This window comes from Asparagus officinalis, chromosome 8, assembly GCF_001876935.1.
Source record: "Asparagus officinalis chromosome 8, Aspof.V1, whole genome shotgun sequence".
NCBI lineage: Eukaryota > Viridiplantae > Streptophyta > Magnoliopsida > Asparagales > Asparagaceae > Asparagus > Asparagus officinalis.
Window position 1 is genome coordinate 43,571,016 of NC_033801.1, and position 20,209 is coordinate 43,591,224.

General features: G+C 38.9%; 1 protein-coding gene across 1 annotated transcript; it reads left to right on the forward strand.

The window, feature by feature from the left end:
* LOC109821183 lies at window positions 15,743–16,615 on the forward strand. Its single transcript, XM_020387373.1, has 2 exons — window positions 15,743–15,928; window positions 16,046–16,615. Exons 1-2 carry the CDS (start codon window positions 15,743–15,745, stop codon window positions 16,613–16,615), a joined length of 756 nt encoding a protein of 251 aa, XP_020242962.1.

Here is a 20,209-nt window from a genome sequence, read left to right on the forward strand (position 1 = left end):
TTTCCAATGGCAATAATTCTGTCCATATGTGCTTCTTTGTGTAATTCGTATTAGAATTTCAGCATAAAATATATATGGTTCAGATTAAAAAAAATTTCTTTTATTATTATTATTACTTTCCATTGGAGAGGAATATTCAATATGTCAATATCAGTTGAGTATTTTGTACTGGAGGTATCGAAGCCGGATTAAGCAACAAAACTTTATTGAAGGTTTTAAATTAAATTAAATGAAGGGTTTCTCATACCACAAGCTTATATTGAATGTCAAACCCCAACCTTTTCCCGATATCAAGAGGATACCAAGCGAGCGACCATAGATACCTTTCTTCATTGGTTCTAGCTCCATCTGACGAACTTTTAGTCATTTCCAGTCTCCTTGACAAAGGTCATGCGTGTAAAAACTACTTGACCATAATTCTCTTGGTTTTAATCCCTCGCAACATGCCCAACTTATTTTTCCAAAATGTCCTTATCTTCAGCATTTTGGTCGTAAAAAATTCTCATCTTCATCCTCCCAACTCTTTGCTCCTCTTCCACTATGCCCTCTTTTAGCTCCTTTCTCCGCTGTCTCCTCCTCCTCCTCCCTCCTCCTCTATCTCTACAATTGCATCCTCCTTTTCCTTCTCATCCTTTCTCAAACATTTATTCTTTCACCACTACAGTCTCTCTTTCGCATTTATTGCCGTATCCCCTAAAGTCCATGTCCTTCGGCTAAAATAGCAATTTTCTAAAAACATACCACAGTTAATACTTAACAATTAAAGCTAGCATTTAAAATTTTAAAATTAATATTTAAATTTTAAAATTAACAAAAAGGGCTACAAATAACATTTAAGAATTAACTTTAGATATTATAGTAAAAACTTAAAAATTAACATTGTTTACTTAGACATGGTACTTTATTATTATTATTATTATTATTATTATTATTATTATTATTATTATTATTATTATTATATTATTATTATAAAAATGGTGGGAGATCCCCCGCATTTCACTAAAAAGATTTTAACGAAACATATAGATAAAAAACATAGCTCTCCCTCACAAAATATCAAAATCATACAAAATGCCATATGGGTAAAATACTAGTAATGAAGCTTGGTAGAAGAGTGCATAAGCCAGATAAGAGACTATTCGCTATCAGAGTCACCCTCATGATCGCCCGTGATGCATCATGCCCTACAACCTGTCGATCATCGCGATCATCGTGATCATCGTGCACATGACTAATAGACCCTAAGGTCGCTATGAAAGAACCCTAGAGGGGGGTGAATAGGGTTTATGCTAATCTAATCCGATTTTATGCCAATTAAAACTTACTAACAAATATCCTAGCAAATATGATTTGTAACAAAATAACTATGCAAGGATATGAAACAAACACAGGGGGAAACAAAACAAGATAAATGAGATAGTAGGCAAAATAAACAATGAGCAATAGACAAATGCGGTATAATGATAAACCCAAAAAAGGAGTGCGCCAATGCAATCACAAACAAATGATATGTTCACGAGGTTCGGTCCCCACGACCTACGTCCCCGCTCCTCACCTCGAGGAGATCTCCACTATCACATCGGGTTTTCTACGCTTACTCGAAAAACGTTTACACCTCACAATACGGTTTTCTAGCTAACCGAAAACTCTACACACTCGGTTATCAAGTCAACCGACAACTCTCACAAATCCTCACAATGTACATACACAAGCTACAACCTCAAGTGTTGATCCTCACGTATTGACTCCCTCAAGTGCTCGGAATTATCACCTCTCACTAGGCCACTGACGCCACTCCTCTCGGTATCGACTATGTCCCCACCACACACTCCTCTCGGTGTATAAGTGTATTACAAAGTGATTTACACAATTAGGCACACAACAAATGATTGTTCTCTAAACAAGGTGAGAACTCAATTAGTCTCAACTCAATGTTACTATCTCTCACAACCCCAAATATATTATGAATGCAAATACAATAAGCTCAAGTGGGTGTGTGTAAAAATGAGATTAATCAAATCTAAACTCAATATAAAACTAGCTTTAATAAGATGATAATCGAACAAATAAATATAAAGCTAGAAATGAGTTTAGAAAACTTCTCAATAGATAACAAAACATGGAGGGAAAATAGTTGATTGCTCAAACTCTAATAGATGATCTCCTCAAGCTCTTGTGAAAATGAATTCACAAACTCAAACCCTCAATTGCTTAAAAGCTTCCAAACAAACATTAAACAAACTTAAACCCTTATTTAAAACTCTTTTAAACTTGTTTAAAATATTTTATTAGTTGTAATGAAAGATGAGAGCAATGTGGTATTTATACCCACTCAAAACTTCAGCAAAAATCCTAAGGAAAAGACCAAAAACCCACAAACAAATAAATCAGAAAACTAGCCGTTACTGTGCAACGGCTCTCTGATAAGTCGACTTATGAGTCTTCTTATGAGTCGACTCAGCAGAAAAAAAACACAACTGGGCTGCACTTCATAAGTCGACTTATGAGTCGACTCATGAGTCGACTTATGAGTCAACTTAGACGTGCAAAAACCTGAAATGCACAGAAAAAAACTCAACTTTGAAGCGCCTTTAAAAATAGCGAATAAATTCCAAAAATTATGAAACTTTGGGAAATGTTTATAAACATGTAAATAAACATGTTACAAAAAGAATTTTTGGAATTGCACTTCACATTTGTAAAAAATTATCATTTTGCAAAATAGTCCAAAAACATGAAAACTAAACATACATGTTTTGACATTTTGACTAAACTATGTTTTGAAACAATACAAAATAATTATATAGACTTAATAGAATATGTATATCATTATTGTTAAGTCCATATACTAAGAAATCAATATTATCACAAAATTGCATATTCTATGCAATATATATTTAAACATAATAGAGTATGAAACATATGAGGATATATATTAATGTATATTTGTTTCATATCTATATAGTTAAACCAAAACACAATAATAAATATGAAATATGTAGTCTCATATTTATAAACATAAAAATTCAAAACTATGTATGTATATATATAACTATATATATACATAGAAACCAAACATATATGTATATATGAAACTATATATACATGGAAACCAAAAACTAAATTGTGTGTGTGTGTGTATATATATATATATATATAAACCAAAACTTGTGTTGTATATATATATAAATATATATATACAAGGAAACCAATATAATGTGTGTGTATATATGATTGAGCTTAAAGTACTAACACACATAATATAAGAACCTAAACTACATATACCCAAGCTTGTGATCTTCAACGAAGCTCTATCTTGGTACACTTGCGGATGAAGCTTGAACTTGGATCTTCAACTTTGAATTGCAATGCTTCACTCTATAATTCCGCCAACCTCCATTGGATATGATCGTGAATGCGTAATTCCATCCACCCTCTAACATATTGTTTGTCTACAATTGATATAAAAACACAAACACTAGACAAACAACATTAGAAGTAAATTATTTGTAAATCATCATCAAAATAAGAAGGCCAACAATGACTATGTAAATCGGCATGAGCCGATCGTGCAATAGCTTCATCCCTTGCTTCCTCTAATAGCGAACATTAGTCCCTACCACCAAAACTTCATCAGGTTGTCTCATGCCAGGATAACATTTCTAATGGAGAGCCACAAAAACGCTCTAGTTTTCATAGGTGCTCTAGAGGTCCATACCAACTTAGTCATTGCTGATTTATACCCATCAAAATTAAAAAAAAATCTATACATGGACCTAACCGTGAAAGATTTCTTGGGCTCTCATCACCAAACCGGCACATCTTGCTTATCATTATTAGATTTCTAATCAACTAGAAGTGTAAGTAGGTCTTGTTTCAGTTGTCTAATCTGATCAAACAATAGGTTGTTAAAATTAGGATACCATCTACTCCTCCTCCATTGGATAACGACGAATGCATTGGGTTGCCTAGCAAAGTGATGAGATTCCATGGAAAGTTTATGCGAGAAAAAAAGAAAAATATGAATCACGTTTTAAGATTTGGAGGATTTCCCAGAGATTGAGTTTGATCCTTTGAGATTAGATTGGATTTTCATGATATTCCTAGAGATTAGATTGGATCGTTAGGATTTTTAGTTTCTTTCTTTTATGAGAATTTTTTAATGATGCTTATTTGATTTTTATTATGTTTCTTAGAAAGATTGTTGTCATTTTTTTTTCTTTTAAATAAAGTATGTAATTAAGCCTCTTGCGAAGGCATACATTGATTAATAAAAAGTGTTGAGATATGAGAATTCTCTCTTCAGCATGTGAGGTGTTCTTGATATGTGATTTTCCTCTTTGGTGTGCAAAATCCTTAGGTATTAGGCCCCTAGGTGTGAAGCTTAGCTAGTTATCAAATCTCTCCTCTTTATAAATCCCAATGCCTTCCTCTTTTAATTCACAACTTGCAATCAGTGCTCCCCCTGTCCGGCTAGCAAATAGCCCCCAAAACCCAAAAAAAAACCCAATACCATTACTCAGGATATTGTTCATTTTGTGAACAGTAAATATGTTGTTCATCTATGGATAGTAACAACAATTATTGTTTATCGTGGATTACACCTCATTTCGCTGAGTTGTTGACGATTTCTCGCCTCTAGGTTAAAGCTCTCAGTTAGTTCCTCATATTTGGTATCAGAGCCTAGGATTGATCTATTCATCCTATGCAGTGGTAGGACTTTTAGGAACACTATGGATAATTCACAAAATGACATATAATCACAAATCACCTCACTCACCGAGACTCTTAACAAGTTTTTCCACGATCAAAATACTAGACACGAACATATCGCCACATGCCTAGACGAGTCAGATACACAATTTCCTAATCATGAGAATGACCTTCAGGATAGAAATAATATGAGACTTGTTAGGTGTTATGGTGTTCCCATTCGGCAAATTGCAACCTATTGCCCAACAACGAACAACTATATTGCATGCTATGCCCCAATCAAGTTGGCGACCAAAGACCAATGAGGATTCTGACTTAGCCAACTTGTCGAATCGATATTCTTTAATATCGACTCGAAAGGCGGTACCAGCCGACCCTCTTGTCGAAGAAAACTCACCGTGAGCCCACTCGGCCATTTACTGGATGCCTCACTAGGACGACTTGAAAGCCGTTACTTCTCGACGAAGCTAAAGGATAACTTCTGTATTGAGCCTCTCCCACTGGCAATGTGTCAGCATCACATTTAATGCATGACAGACGCATCATGCCTCTAGCCCCGATAGCCTTCATGACTCATCGGACCACGTGTAGGTGTAAATTTTGATTTCCCGAAACTGGGATTTTGTTTGTATTTATAAGAATAGCTTATTACAAACTAATGAATCGAAAATTATAACAGAAGCAGAGGGAATGCCCTCCTTGTTTAACGTGGGGTCTTTGGTAGCGATAGGATACCTCGCTCAGCTCTCGCACCGAGTTTGCTTCCCTTGGACGATTCGATCGAGGTTGCAGGAGAGCTTCAGTACGTAGTAGAAGCTTGATTGGGTGAGTTTGATCAACTGAGGCCAAACGGAGGCTTGTGCTTGTCGGCTAACTTCTTGGAGAGATCTACCATGCAAGAACTTACAAAGAGCCTAAGAGCCTCAAGTCTGAGAGTTCAGACGAGTCTCTTCAAATGAGGGAGCCTTTAGCAAATGAGCCAAGGTTCAACCTTTGGAAGATTAGCCAGCCAAGCCAGTAGCAGCTAATCAACCATTTTCATGTTGGCTGAAAGTGGCTTTAAATAGGCAAGGGATGGCATGGATCATCCATTGATTTGTGGGATTTTACCACTAGTAGGGGTGAGGGAGCCAGCCGCCCTAGCTGTGGGATGTGACCACTTAGGGGGTCCTATCAGCCGCCCTATTCTTGCTAGGTGAGGAGCGCCATGCTTTCTCCCTTGATTCGTGGGATTTGACCACCGATGACTGTTCCCATACTCCAAGTGGGCGGCTGACAATGCTAGCGGGTTTCTAGTTGTTAGGCGAGCTTAGTCCACGCAAGCAAGGTGCAGGCTGTCAGGCGAGCTTGGTCTTCAGGCGAGCTCGAACCTTCGTGCTGGCGAGTCGGTGCAGGCTGTCAGGCGAGCTTGGTCTTCAGGCGAGCTCGAACCTTCGTGCTGGCGAGTCAGCCAAACGGGCAAGCTTCAAGCTGTCAAGCGAGCTAGGCCTTCAGGCAAGCTTGGTTCAATGTACAGGAAAGGTGCAGGCTGTTAGGCGAGCTTGGTCTTCAGGCAAGCACGAATCTTCATGCTAGCAAGTCGACCAAACAGGCGAGCTTCGAGCTGTCAGGCGAGCTAGGCCTTCAGGCGAGCTTGGTTCAATGTGTAGGCGAGCCTGTACAGGCGAGGCTGTGCAGGCGAAGCTGTGCAGGCGAGCTGTGCAGGCAAATCTCATTAGGCGAGTTTCAATGCTATTAGGCGAGCTCTATCCTTGCAGACAGACTTCCTTGCAGATGAGCTTCAGCCTTTACAGACGAGCTTCAGCCTTTAGGCGAGCTACTGAACATGCTTTGAAGAATAGGCCATAACTTTCAAACCGTAAGTCGGAATTGGACGAATTATATATAAAAATCGACTATCTCGACGAGACGAAGCCAACCAAACCAACCCTATAGGGCTCGGTTTTCTCCTATCCATTTCGCCAAATTCCTTTCGGTTTGAGAGATATCAGCGTTTTCCCCTTTTCAGCTATTTCGGACGAGGTTTTGGCAGTCTTGTTCTGAACTTCTCTGATGGAGATAAAGGCAATATTTATTGTCTACACCACGTAAGCACCGTCATGCCACCAATCACTTCTCATTAATGCTGAAGTGATCATTCCCCCAGTGGCCAGCCGACACCTGTAAAATAGGTGTTGACGCAGCCGCCAGCCCACACTTCACCACCACCATCCTGCGCTCAGCCGAAGTGACTAATATGCCCCTTCGGTACTACTATAAATAGGAGGTACTGTTCTACAGAGAGGAGATTGGATTATGACTTCTTTTTGGAATATTCTCTCTTGGATAGACTCTTTTTTAACCTTAAACTAGTTCTGCTATCTGCATATGATCTACACACACAAGAACTCTCACAGTTCTTTATTTTTTCCCACAGCTCACTAGCTGACTTGATCGTCGGAGGAACCATGGGGGAACATAGCCCCATCCTCTCATGAGTTTCTACTTGTGTAGGCTTTAGCCACTCAACTCAAGAACCAAATATAAAACGGGGAAGAAAGCGGCCCCTCATCAATACTCAATAACACTATCCAACCACGGATACAACTGACTATGTGATCACTAAAACATCAACATTAGGGATGATGCTGGTCCCAACACACTAGAGGGCATGATGCAGGCGCTAGACCACAAAGGGGTTATGATGAGTATTTCAATCTTGACGAACCCATTTTAGACCAGAGGAACACGATATCATTGGGAAAAGTAAAGATAAAGGCCCCATCTTTTCACAGTAGGCACAAACCCTAAGAGTCTAGTGATTGGACATCAAACATGGACCACTACTTTAATTAGTATGATATGTCTGAGAGTCTCGTAGGATCTTATTTATTAGGATGAAGTTGTAGGGTCAACCAAGATCTATTGGACCTCAATAGAGAGACAATTAACTAGGACACATTAGGATCCAATTAAAAAATGGGATGGGATGAAATAGAAGCTCAAAGTGAAATATCTTCTACCCTCATATCTAGATAGACCGATGGATCATCTTTCTAACTTATCCATGAAGGAGTACATGGAAAAGTACAATGACTTAATATACCATTGTAATATGCAGGAAGAACCTTGGTTTACCTCTTTCTAGATTTCACACTAGATTGACAAATAATATCTAGCATGAGATGATGCCACATTTGGTGACTTTTATAGATGAGGCATATCATTGGCTCTAGAAATAGAGCCATATCTTAAGATACCCACTCATAGAGAGTTCACATCTCCTGCAGGGGACTAGCTTAAGTGACAGTTTGATAAAAATGCTAAAACATAATAGCATTGTCATTTAGGATCAAAAGGGTAAGTTTATTATTAGTAAGCTATCCAAGGAAGACCCTAAAGGATCTAAATGTTGTGATTGTCAAGGATTTGGACTCTTCACTTACAAGTGCCCTATTTATTGGTGGATCATGCAAGGGTCACAAGGTTGATGCTGATGACCTCGAGGTTGCTAAGGAGATTTATGCTCCTGATGGTGGTGCCAGCGATGCCGAGGATGCGTTAGTAGATGCTACGACCTACTTATATGTCATTAGGTGCTTGCATGCCTCACCTAGGGATGAGGAAGATTGGTGTAGAACTAATATTTTTTACACCTACTTAAAGAACGAAGATAAGTTCTATAAATTGATGATTGATGGAGGTAGTCATGTGAACATTATCATGAAATCAGCTGTAAAGTGAATGAACTTAACAATTGTACCTCACCCACAACCATACAGTGTCACTTGGGTTTACATGACTACACATCATGTCACCCATTGATGTTTAGTATCTATCCAACTTTTGAGCTACCAGGATTGTATCTAGTGTGACATCTTACTCATGGACATAGCACATGTCTTATTAGGTAGACCATGATTGTATGACTTAGATGTGACTAGTATTGGAAGGTCAAACACATGTACATTCAAGTTTAATGAAAAAGATAGTGGAGAGACCCAAAGCACTCTCAGATGATAAGAATGGGCCAGTCACTGCCAAGGCTAGTAAGAAGTATGTCCATCTCTTAGGCAAGAGTCGGTTTCTTAAGGAAAGCGGGAGGAAGGGGTTGTCTATATGATCATCGCCACTAACCGTGCCTCTACCAGTGAGTCTTTAGATTTCCCATCTAAAGTTCATTAGATCATCACTGATTTAAGTAATGTCAAACCTAATGAAGTACCTGATAAATCACATTTTATTATATTTTTATACCCTCATTATCTATTTTATTTAAATAAAAATATCACTAATAATATTTTTTTATCTTAATTTATAGATTAATAAAGAATTAATGAATAAAAACCCAAAAGAATCAAATTCTCTAATTTTTTTTACCATTTATTGAAGTGAAAATATAAAGATAAAAGAGGGTCCAAGAAAGCTCAAGGATCTATGAAAAAATCATATTTAGAAATCAACAAAAAAACTAAATCTGTTGCAAACCAATCGGTTGACTAACTGATTGGCTAATCGGTCGGCCAACTAATTGGTTAATCGATTGGTCAACCGATTCGTTCACGACAGAAATAGTTTTCTGGCTAAGATTTAATCCTTGTTCTCTAAGCAAAAGCTAATGGTTCTCATTCATTACTGTAGGATATAAATAGGGGTAGAGGGTGAGAGGTTTGACTGTGAAAATTTTTGCAAAAACTCCATTTGGAGAGGAGGGTTACTCTTAATTGTATCAAGTTAATTGTGCACTATTATTTACACCCTATTAATTTTGGATTAATTCTTATAACACCTTTCTCGTGAGATTCGATAATCTTTTATACTATAACTTGATAGTTGTGTAGACGGTCAAAATGTATTTTTACTTAGGACAGTGATCAGATTAGATCCAAGAAGTGAACGCCCATGTGCTAAAAACTTCAAATGGGCCCAAAGTCAAGCCCACAACAAGATGTAGTGAAGGTCGCCTGATGACTGAAATGAACTTCGCCAATGCAACCCACATCGACTCAATTCGACCAAGTTAGACACGAGTCGACTCTCGCAACAAGCCTCAGATCAAGTTGAAAGGTGTCATCAATTGATCAAATCATGAGTCAAATTTTGTGTTAAATTTGAACTCGTAAGCAAAGTTCACTAACTAATGAATTCCGCCCACGTAGACCAAGTCATCCACTTCCAAAGAAGGCACGCCCATGTTCGAAGTGACCTTCGCCCACGTCTTCAGTGAACTTTGCCAAGTCTGCGAAGTCCGCCCAAATAGCCATTTGAGAGCTATTTTCAGGGGATAATCACTCCCCACTAAATCCTACTTTAATGGCCACTTAATCCATAATTAAGGGGACCATTAACTCTCTCTTTTAGCCTATAAAAGGAGAAGGGATCATTCATTTTAAAGAAGATGGGATGGCACACATCGCACTTGCGAGCTTATTCAAAAACATTGCTAAGAGAAGACTGAGTAAGATTCCAAGCAATTTAATTATCATCGACAACAAAAGACCCATGGTCTTGATCAGTGCGTCAACGGAGTACAAGATCGACGCTCCTCCGACACACGGAAAAGAATCACAGGAAATACAAATTTTTCCTTCATTTTGTTATAATCTTTGAATTGTAATCTAAGTTAATTGTAATTCAAAAGACCCGAAACAGGATGGTGACTCCGCTGGGTACTTCCTTCTCCTCTGACGAGAAGATTGTGTCACACACTAACACTAAGACCCTCGGGTCTTTTGCTAAAATGTTGGTCATTGAATTTGACCAACCAAAGTTTGAGTAATCTATTTCCATGAACAAAATCTCTGCAACAGCAACTGTACGCAGTTGTCACAGAATTCACCGTAGTGTAAATCTTGGGTGTAAATGAAACCGTGTGTGAAAAGGCCACCTTCACCGAAGACAATTTGAGCTTAGCTAGAAGCCAAGTGAACTTTGCCAAAAGTGAAGGAATTTTGACTCTCGCCTTGAGCGAAGATCAAGATATTACCTCATCTGATCTCAGAGTTCAGTCCTCGACTCCTTTAGGAGTTCGATTTAAAGTGCCTCATGACACTCGCTATGCTTCCCCGATAGAAGCAAAGAATAGGGGTAATTCGTTATCTAAATTCCCTCTAGGGAATAATATCATCATTGATGATTCCGCTAGACAAACATTTGGCCAACGTCGTCGTAAGCGACATTCGTACTCTAAAGCCAAGACCAGTGAAGTTGGCACTGGCATTGATCTAAGAGAATCCATAACTTTAAATAGATCTAGCCAATGTCAACATTGTGCGACCATTAAAGAAGTAGTCTCGGCAGTTCAAAAGACTTGCCAATGCAAAGAACCAGTCTACAACCATCTTAGTCATGTTCCTAAGCTTCAAAAGTTCGGATTAAATGACGACGATGTGCTCGAAGAGGCAAAATGCAAGTGTTCACTGTCAACATGACAAGTGTGACTTCCAGAGATGACGAGGAGAGTTCAGATAGCTTACCTGATCCGATATACTCTTTTGGCATTGGATCTATACTACCAAAAGTTGACGGCATATATCATAACAGTAGGCTAAGGAGAAGAGTGGCTATTCCTTTCGACTACACCTCCATCCTAGTGCGGATATCATCATCTTCATCCAAGATAAATCAACCCACTTCTAGTGGAGCTAACTCCGCCATGGAATCGAATCTAACCCCTAGTTCAAGTCAAGAACGACAATGGGTGATAAACATGGCAGACCGAGAAGACATTCTGACTCAAATAGCAACTCAGAAGAAAGATTCGGACGAACGAATCGAATTTCTGGAAGAGATGGTTAAACAACTTCTGCTAGCCTCCCATCCTCAAGCGAGCTCCTCAAAAGGGAAAAGGCCATTCGGTGAAAATCCTCCTGATGAAGACCAAGAACATCAAGATGATGCAAACTCTGAACACGCAATATCAAAAACTATGCTACCTTCAAAGCCAAATAAGGAAGCGAAAGCCTTGGAGGATATTCAAAAACAGCTCAATGTTCTTTCTCAACGAACTAAACTCAAGAAGGTTAGAACCATCCGACCTTATCTCGTCGAGTGGGACATGGTTCCCTACTCGATGAAGTTCAAGCCACCAACACTTCATACATTCGATGGCAAAGATTTCCCGAACCAGCATACCTACTACTTCCACCAGTAAACTAGAAATATAGTGGGTAACGATACTATTAAGACACATCTTTTCATTAGCATCCTTCAAGGTGTAGCCTTTGATTGGTTTTAAAATTTGCCCAAGGGTTCAATCAGATGCTAGGTAGATTTAGAATCAAAGTTCCTCTCATAATTCCATGAGGAACAATCCGATATTACCATGGCCAAACTCCTTTCCGAGAAACAAAGCAGGAATTAGAGGGTTAGAGAATACATCAAAAGGTACCGCAACTTGACATTGCGATGTCGAGATATGCCTCTACCAATGCTGCTTCAAACTTGCTGGCATAATTTTGTGGTGCAAATTGAAGCTCACATGGGCACTGTCGTTGCCCATACTTGGAAGGATTTGATGGAGAAAGCTGAGATAGCTAAGAAGTCATCAGAGTGTTTCAATAAATTCGAACCTCGCACCAACTTCAAGTGCAACAAAGGAAAACAAGGGCAGACATCATAACCGAAAGCCAAAGATTCTTTCACAGTTGGAGTCCAAAATCCTAATAACAACCAACGAAAAGAACCAAGGAAGAACTTCCAACACAATTCCTCGTTCAAGGATTAACATACAGTTGATATCTTCCATATCCTCAATAAAGAAAATCGTTTGAAGCTTCCAGAAGCTCGATGCCCTGAACAATTCAAAAAAACCAATAACCCCAACTACTGTCTCTACCACAGAATGTTGGGACACCCGATGAAGAACTGCTATATCCTTAATTTTAAGATCTAGACATTCGTCGAATCAGGAATTCTTAAGCTCAAACCTTAGCAAAAGAAAGTCATCGCCAACATGGTAACCCTCCAATTTGGCTTCATGCTAGAAATTCAAGCCCAAGATAGCGTCGCCCCTATTCCTACTGCAAGAATGGAGGTGGTTAACTATGACCACCAAAACCAACAAAGCTAAGGCTTGATTCCTCTTATCATGACGAGGGAAGAAATAATATGGGTACATTCTGATCTTCAACAAGTTGAAGATTGGACTCTTCAGAATTCTAAGAACAAGCAAAGGATGAAGACTTGCAACGCTATCATTGCGATCATTGAAGAAGAATCCATGCATGTCAATTCACTCACCGACTCAGAGAGAGAGAGAAAGTGACCATGACAGGGACAAGATCTAGTGAAGATTACCTAAGGGATCACAATTAGCTAGGAACATCTAAACAACCCGAACCAGCCAAACAAAAGGAGACCCGGTTCGATAAAGCCTTACAACATCCTCCAAGTGACCCTAAGGCCCCGTTCAAATATAATATCATGACACAAATAGCCAACATTCCAGCTCATATCACCTTATTCAAACTATTGCGTTTGTCTAAGGATATGAGTGAAGCTTTGAAAGAAGCCGTGAATAACAATGAGGCGTTTCTCACCCACATGATCGGACCTCCTCAAGATGAAGGACCCGAGTGATGCTTTCAATGCCAAAAGCAAATGTCGCACATCACCTTCATATTGGCGGACATGCTGGTCAAAGATCATTATCACAACCGACCTCTTTACTACACTAGGTATATAGGGTCTGCAAGGGTCAAGAGGATTCATATCGATCCAGGCTCCGCGTTGATCATAATTCCAATGAGAGACTATTGAGCTTTTTATGAACCCCCCCCCCCCCTCACAAGCGTCTCAAAAACATCTTCAACCATACTCAACTTTAACTCCAGCAGTAGTCCGTCTCTTGGAAAGATCTGGCTTAAATGTCAGATCAAAAACCTAAAGACAGAAGTGACTTGCTATGTCATCGACGTCGAGACACCTTATAACCTTCTGCTTGGATAACCTTGGAATCATTCTAACAAGCTCATCCCTTCAGCGCTTCATCAGTGTTTTAAATACATTGATGAACAGGGAGTCCAATAGAGAGTTGTTGCTGAAAAGCATCCTTTCAAGGGGGTGGAGAATTATTTCACCGACTATCTTTTGTATGATGAAAGTCAGACAATTGAGATCATCCTCCCAATAATGAAGATAGCGGTAATGAAGCATATGTTGAGCTAGATCCCGTTGATGATTCAGTCTAGGAGATAGATCCAATTATAATTACCCTAGAGGACCTCTGTGTCGACCAATCCGTCGAAGATCAGCACGATTAGATCTTTAATGAAGAAGAGTTTGCTTATGATTACTCTTTAGACTCTGAGTTTGAGAACTCAAGAGTCAAAAATCTGATGGCTAGGATAACCTTAGAATAGACATTGCATATGCTGATAAACGAGTCATACTCCGCTCACAAGCAGCTAGACAACTCGGAGGATGCTACCTTCATGGTTCTGCCCAAAGGGAACACTTTGAACCCAATTATCTTTGAAAACATTGAATCACAATTTCACCTATAGAACTCCGATGAAGAGGCTAAGGTAGCGCTAGAATTCTCCCGTTAAATTCAACAATCTTAGCAGATTATGGCAAAAATGGGTTATAGCCTCACTGCAAAACAAGGATTAAATTTTAATAGAGGACTACGAGTCCCTTTGATCCTCTTTGCACTAGAAGGTGAAGTTTTTAATTATTACAATTGAACCAAATAAGAAGTCGGTTACATATCTCCTAAAGCCGAGCCACAAGTAGGACCACATCTGACAATTTTTAAGCAGTTCTTCAGATACGTCAAACTAAGATTCTGACATCAGTCTTAGATTCCTATGTAATAAATTCACGGCCAACATAGTCTCATATAGCCTAACCATGGATTTCAATGAATTCAAAGTGTTCAAAGATCTGAAAGATATTTATGGTCAAAACAACCTAAAAAGCAATGGGAGTCACGTTCCGAAGTCAAAGAACCACCCACCGAAGATAAGGTTGTTCAAATCAACATAGGCGACGAAATCAACCCTTAGCCCATCTTCATCAGTGGAAGTCTATCATCCGCTGAAAAGAAGGAACTCATAGTTCTTCTTCAAGAATACATTGATGTTTTTGCCTAGAGATATGAAGACATGCTGGGTCTAGACCCAAACGTAAGCCGATCAAGCAATAGCAACGACACTTCTGTCCTGCGCTGATGGAAGAAATCGAGAAAAAAAATCCATAAACTCATTGAATGTGTGTTTATCCGTAAAGTAAAATACCCCGATTGGTTAGCCAACATCGTGGTGATGATGAAAAAGAGCGACAAGATCTGAATCTGTATCGATTTTGCATGATCTCAACCTAGCTTGCCCAAGAGATGAATTTTCTCTCCTTATCATGGATGTTATGGTTGACAACATGTGCAGGTTTGAGAGGATGTCTTTCATGGATAGTTTCTTTGGATACAACCAAATCAAAATGCATCCAGATGATCAAAAGCACACAGCCTTTAGAACACCCATATGAGTATTCTGTTATATAGTAATTCCGTCCAGTCTAAAGAATGCTGGAGCTACTTATAAACGCGCTATGAACATGATCTTTCATGAACATTTGCATAAGGTAGTGGAGTGCTATGTCGATGACCTTGCGATAAAAATTTGTCACAAACAGGATCACGTTGGTGATCTAAGAATGGTGTTCGAGGTTATGCGCAAACACCGACTCAAGATGAATCCAACCAAATCCTTCATGGTGGCATCATCAGGCAAATTCCTTGGGTTTATTGTAACATCCACAGGAGTACACATCAACCCCAAAAAAGTAAAAGCCATCCAAGAGATGCCACCTCCGAGGAATCTCAAAGAGCTCAGAGGTCTACAAGGACGATTAGCCTACATCTGAAGATTTATCGCCAATTTATCTGGAAAATATCAATCATTTCAAAGACTCAATGAAGAAAGGTGCTTTATTCATTTGGGATAACACTTGCTAAGAATCTTTCAATGAGATCAAGAGTTATCTCACAAAGTCACCGATTTTAACTGCACCGATATCGGATAAAGTATTCATGATCTATGTTAGGACAATGGACCATTCCCTTGGAGCATTTTATCGCTCAAAAAATGACAATGGCCCCGAACAAGTCATTTACTACCTCAGCCAGACTATGATTGGTACTGAGCATCGGTACAACCCAGTCGAGAAGGAATGTTTAGCGTTGGTTTTCGCGATTCAGAAGATGCGAAACTACCTCACTGGCCAATCCATTCACGTCATTTTAAGAGTCAATCCTCTACAGATACTCATAATGAAACCTGGGTCACTGAGTTTCAGGTTAGAAAAATGTGTGATATTGCTATCGCAATATGACATGACATTCATACGGTAGAAAGTAGTTAATGGTCAAGCAATAGTCGATTTTCTAGCAGAACACCTTATTCCTGAGTCTTCCAAGCTCTATGAAGACATCCTGGATAAAGTCTTCGAGTCGAATGCTATCTCAGATCATCAAATATGGCAACTCTATTTTGGCGGTGCATCACGACGCAACCACAAGGGAGCAATTGTTGCAGGAGTGGGAGTAGTGTTGATTGACCCCCATGGACATATCCTCCCTTGGGCCAACTCATTGACCGATCCATGTTCCAACAATGTAGCCAAGTTTAATGCTCTTATAATTGGCCTTCAACTTGCTCAAGACATGGGTGTCAAATATCTTGAAGCCCACAGCGATTCTAAACTGGTCGTGAATCAGATGAAAGGAGAATACGAGGTTTACCACAACGACCTCATGCCTTACCAGAAAGCAGCAACAAAGCTTGCCCAATCTTTTGAAGGCTTCTACATTAGCTACGTAGCTCGCCTCGAGAATACCCATGTGGATGATTTAGCATCCCTCGCAGCCACACTCGCCATGACACCTAAATCCTCTAGGCATATCATAGTAGCTAGTCGTTAATTGTGCTCTCCGGAGCGTATTCTTGAAGCCAACGAAGTACATGTCGTGACAATCCACTTCAAGGGTAATGATTTGAGGTTCCCAATTATTGACTTTGTCTTGCATGGGATACTACCTGATAATCCAAAGCAAGCAGCCTCTATTTGAAGAAGAGCTCTATGTTTCTTCTATGATTCTACCACATAGGCTTTGTATTGACGATCTTACAATGGTATTTTGCTCCGATGCTTATCACCAAGTGAAGTTAGAGAAGCGTTAAAGTAAGCCCATGATGGTACATGTGGAGCTCATCAACTAGGTCCCAAACTTCATGATCGACTTCGTCGTCTAGGCTACTGGCCGACAATGATAGCTGATGTGGTAGCATATGCCAAACGATGTTATGTGTGTCAAATCCACGCTGACTTTCTACATCAACCTCCTAAAAAATTACATCTGATAGTCGCCTCTTGCCGTTGGGCATGGCCATCATTAGGTCGATCATCCCACTGTTCGCAACGGTCTGCAATTCATCAGTCAATCATTTTTTAAATTCTACAATAAATACAAAATTCAAGATGTGGTTTTTACACCATACAACCTAGCTAATAATGGTCTAGCTTAAGCTTTCAACAAAACTATCATCAAACTTCTGAAGAAGTTTGTCTCCTCCAACAAACAAGATTGAGACGAGAAACTTGGAGAGTGTTTATGAGCTTATCGAACAATAGTCTGCACTCCCATTGGCTCCACGCCATTCTCATTAGTCTATGGATGTGAAGCCGTGATCCCTCTAGAAATTCAGGTATTGTCATTAAGAATCGCCATTGCTAAAAGAATCATCATTAAGAACTAGAAGCGCTAGATGAGATGAGGCTCCACGCTCAGAAAAGAATCGAGATCTACTATTCAGGCTCCACGCCATTCTCTTTGGTCTACGGATGCGAAGCCATGATCCCTCTAACAATACGCTCATCATTATATGTTTGGCTAACAGGAGCAGTTGTGCATTGGGAATTTGTCGTCGGGATTATCCTGTATAAGTAAGAAGATATTTAATTACTTAACAATTAACTATAAATATTAACAACTAACTATTAGGGTTGACAACTAACTCATAAGGTTGACAACCAACTATTATAGTTTATCAACTCGAAACCTTAACTACTAATAACTAAGGTTAACAACCAATTCATAATGTTGACAACCAACTATTATAGATTATCAACTCGAAACCTTAACAACTGATATCTAAGGTAAGCAACTAACTCATAAGATTAACAATCAACTCATAACCTTCATAACTAATTATTAAAAGGTTAACAATCAACATATGCTTAATAATCAACTCATAAGGTTAACAACCAACTCATAAAATCAACAACCAACTCATAAAGTTAACAACCAAATTTTAACCTTTACAACTAATAGATAGAGGTAAGGACTAATTGTTATGGTTAACAACCAACTCACAATGCCAACAACTAACTCAAACTATGTGAGGGTTATTTTTTCCTCTCCAAGTTTACAAAACTCACATGTGAGAACAATGTGAGTTGGAGGGGCTAAATGAATAAATTGTGGGGTTTAGGAAAATAATAGGGTGTTGAAAAAGTCTTTGGGGGAGGGGGAGGGGCAATTCTGGTCCCCATTTTTGGGGCTGGAAGTACTTTTTCCTTTTATCAACTTAGACATGTTATTTTTGTTTAACTTAGTTATTTGTTAACTGTGACTTAGTTATTTGTTAACTGTGACACATTATTTTGCTAATTTTAGTTGTTGTGTATAGAGGAGGTGAAGAAAATGAGAGGGATGGAGGAGGAAGGAGTATGAGGAATGGAGGATGAGAAGAATGGAGGATGAGGAGAGAAGAGGAACAAAAATGGGAGGAGTGAGAAGAATGGAGGAGGTAGAACGGAGACTTTTATATTAATCTTAAATCATATATCTTAACTTTAAAACTTAAATGTTAATTCTATAGGTTACTGAGTTTGGATAGAGTTGTTAGGACTGGAGGGGGAGAGAGGGGTAGGTTGTAATGTAAACCCTCCTAAAATTGTGTTTATTTATACTTTTTAGTTAGCAAGAGGATGGCTAAAAGTTAGAAAATTCATCCACTTCCTTAACTCTCCTAAAGTGGATAGAATGGGAGGGGAGGAGAGGAATTGCAAATGATTTTCTTAAAATTTCAAGATTGCCCTATGAGAAAATTAAAACTCTTAATTAATAAATTGTTTATTATTTCTTTAGAAGAGCATATTAGACAAGTAGCTTCCCTCCCTTTCCATCCTCTACTCTAAACAAACATATATTGAAGTGTACCTTACGCCCCCTTGATATCTGTCCAAGCACAATTAAGTACATTCCACCCTCTTTACTTTTCACTCCCTCCTATTAGGTTTACCTCAATTCTTCCCCTCCCTACCTTTGCACCAAAACTTAGCAGCTTCGATATGCCATTGATGTAGGCAAACTAGGTAAGGAAGAAGATAGTGGTGGGAGAAGGGTAAAGAGAGTAGAAGGGGAAGAGATGAAATGTGTTCATGAAGTAGTGAATGAGGGAGGAGGAGATTGAAGATGGGGCGAGGTGGGGGAGAAAGGAGGGAGGAGGAGAAGAGAGAGGACGAAGAAAAGAAGTAGAAGATGAACACGATGTTGAAAATGAGGACACTTTGGGAATATAAGTTTCCTTAAAGGGGGAGAGGTTTGGAAGAAAATAAATATGTTGAGGGTTTTTTAACACGCATGACCCTTTTCAAGGGGGCTAGAAGAACAAAAAGTTTGTTAGAAAGAGCTGGACGCAAAGTTCAGTTCTTTTTCTTACTCTTACAAAATTACATATTTTACACGGTTATTACAAATCTCATGAGCAACAAATTCAGCATAATTGCACAGAATCCTGATCATACATCATGATGTTATGATTATATTCATGATCCAACTTTGCCACTAGAAAAAAAGAATAATTGGTTTTTGCCCAAGAACAACATACAATAACCCAGTCCTCCCAATTTATGCCGCTTCACAAATTTCCATGAAAGCAAGAGATCAACAAAGAAAAACTCTACCAAGGAGCTATTATTCTTTTGGCATTTTTGCAGCTTGCATTTGACAACAAAATTGGAGCAATTTGTAGTTTATATTTTCATCAAAAATTGGGGTGTCGCTCATTCCGCTATCAACCTTACCTGAGAACAAACATATATTGTATACAATATAACTTCATTTTTGTAGACTACAGTATGGAAACTATTGTCTCTGAAATCAGAATTCATGATATCAATTCTTGCATGTTATCAATCAGAGGAATATAGCATCCCATGACTAAAGCTTTTATATTTATGTTTCCTAGTGCTATGATATCCATATCTAATGAACCATGAAAAGTGACTATGCTTAGGAGTTGAGGAGCATTGAGGGTACAGATTTAGGGGTTTTTTGTCTCGTGGATTGTATATTGATTTATGCATTGATCTAGATAAACTCATACTCAAATGGTGTGTTTGGATCGGGGTTAGAGAAGGATAGGGGGAAGTTAAATTTTACAAAATCTTTGTTTGGGAGTTTTTTTGAAGGGGTTAAAGGATGGAAGGGAATATAAATTTTAGAAAGTGA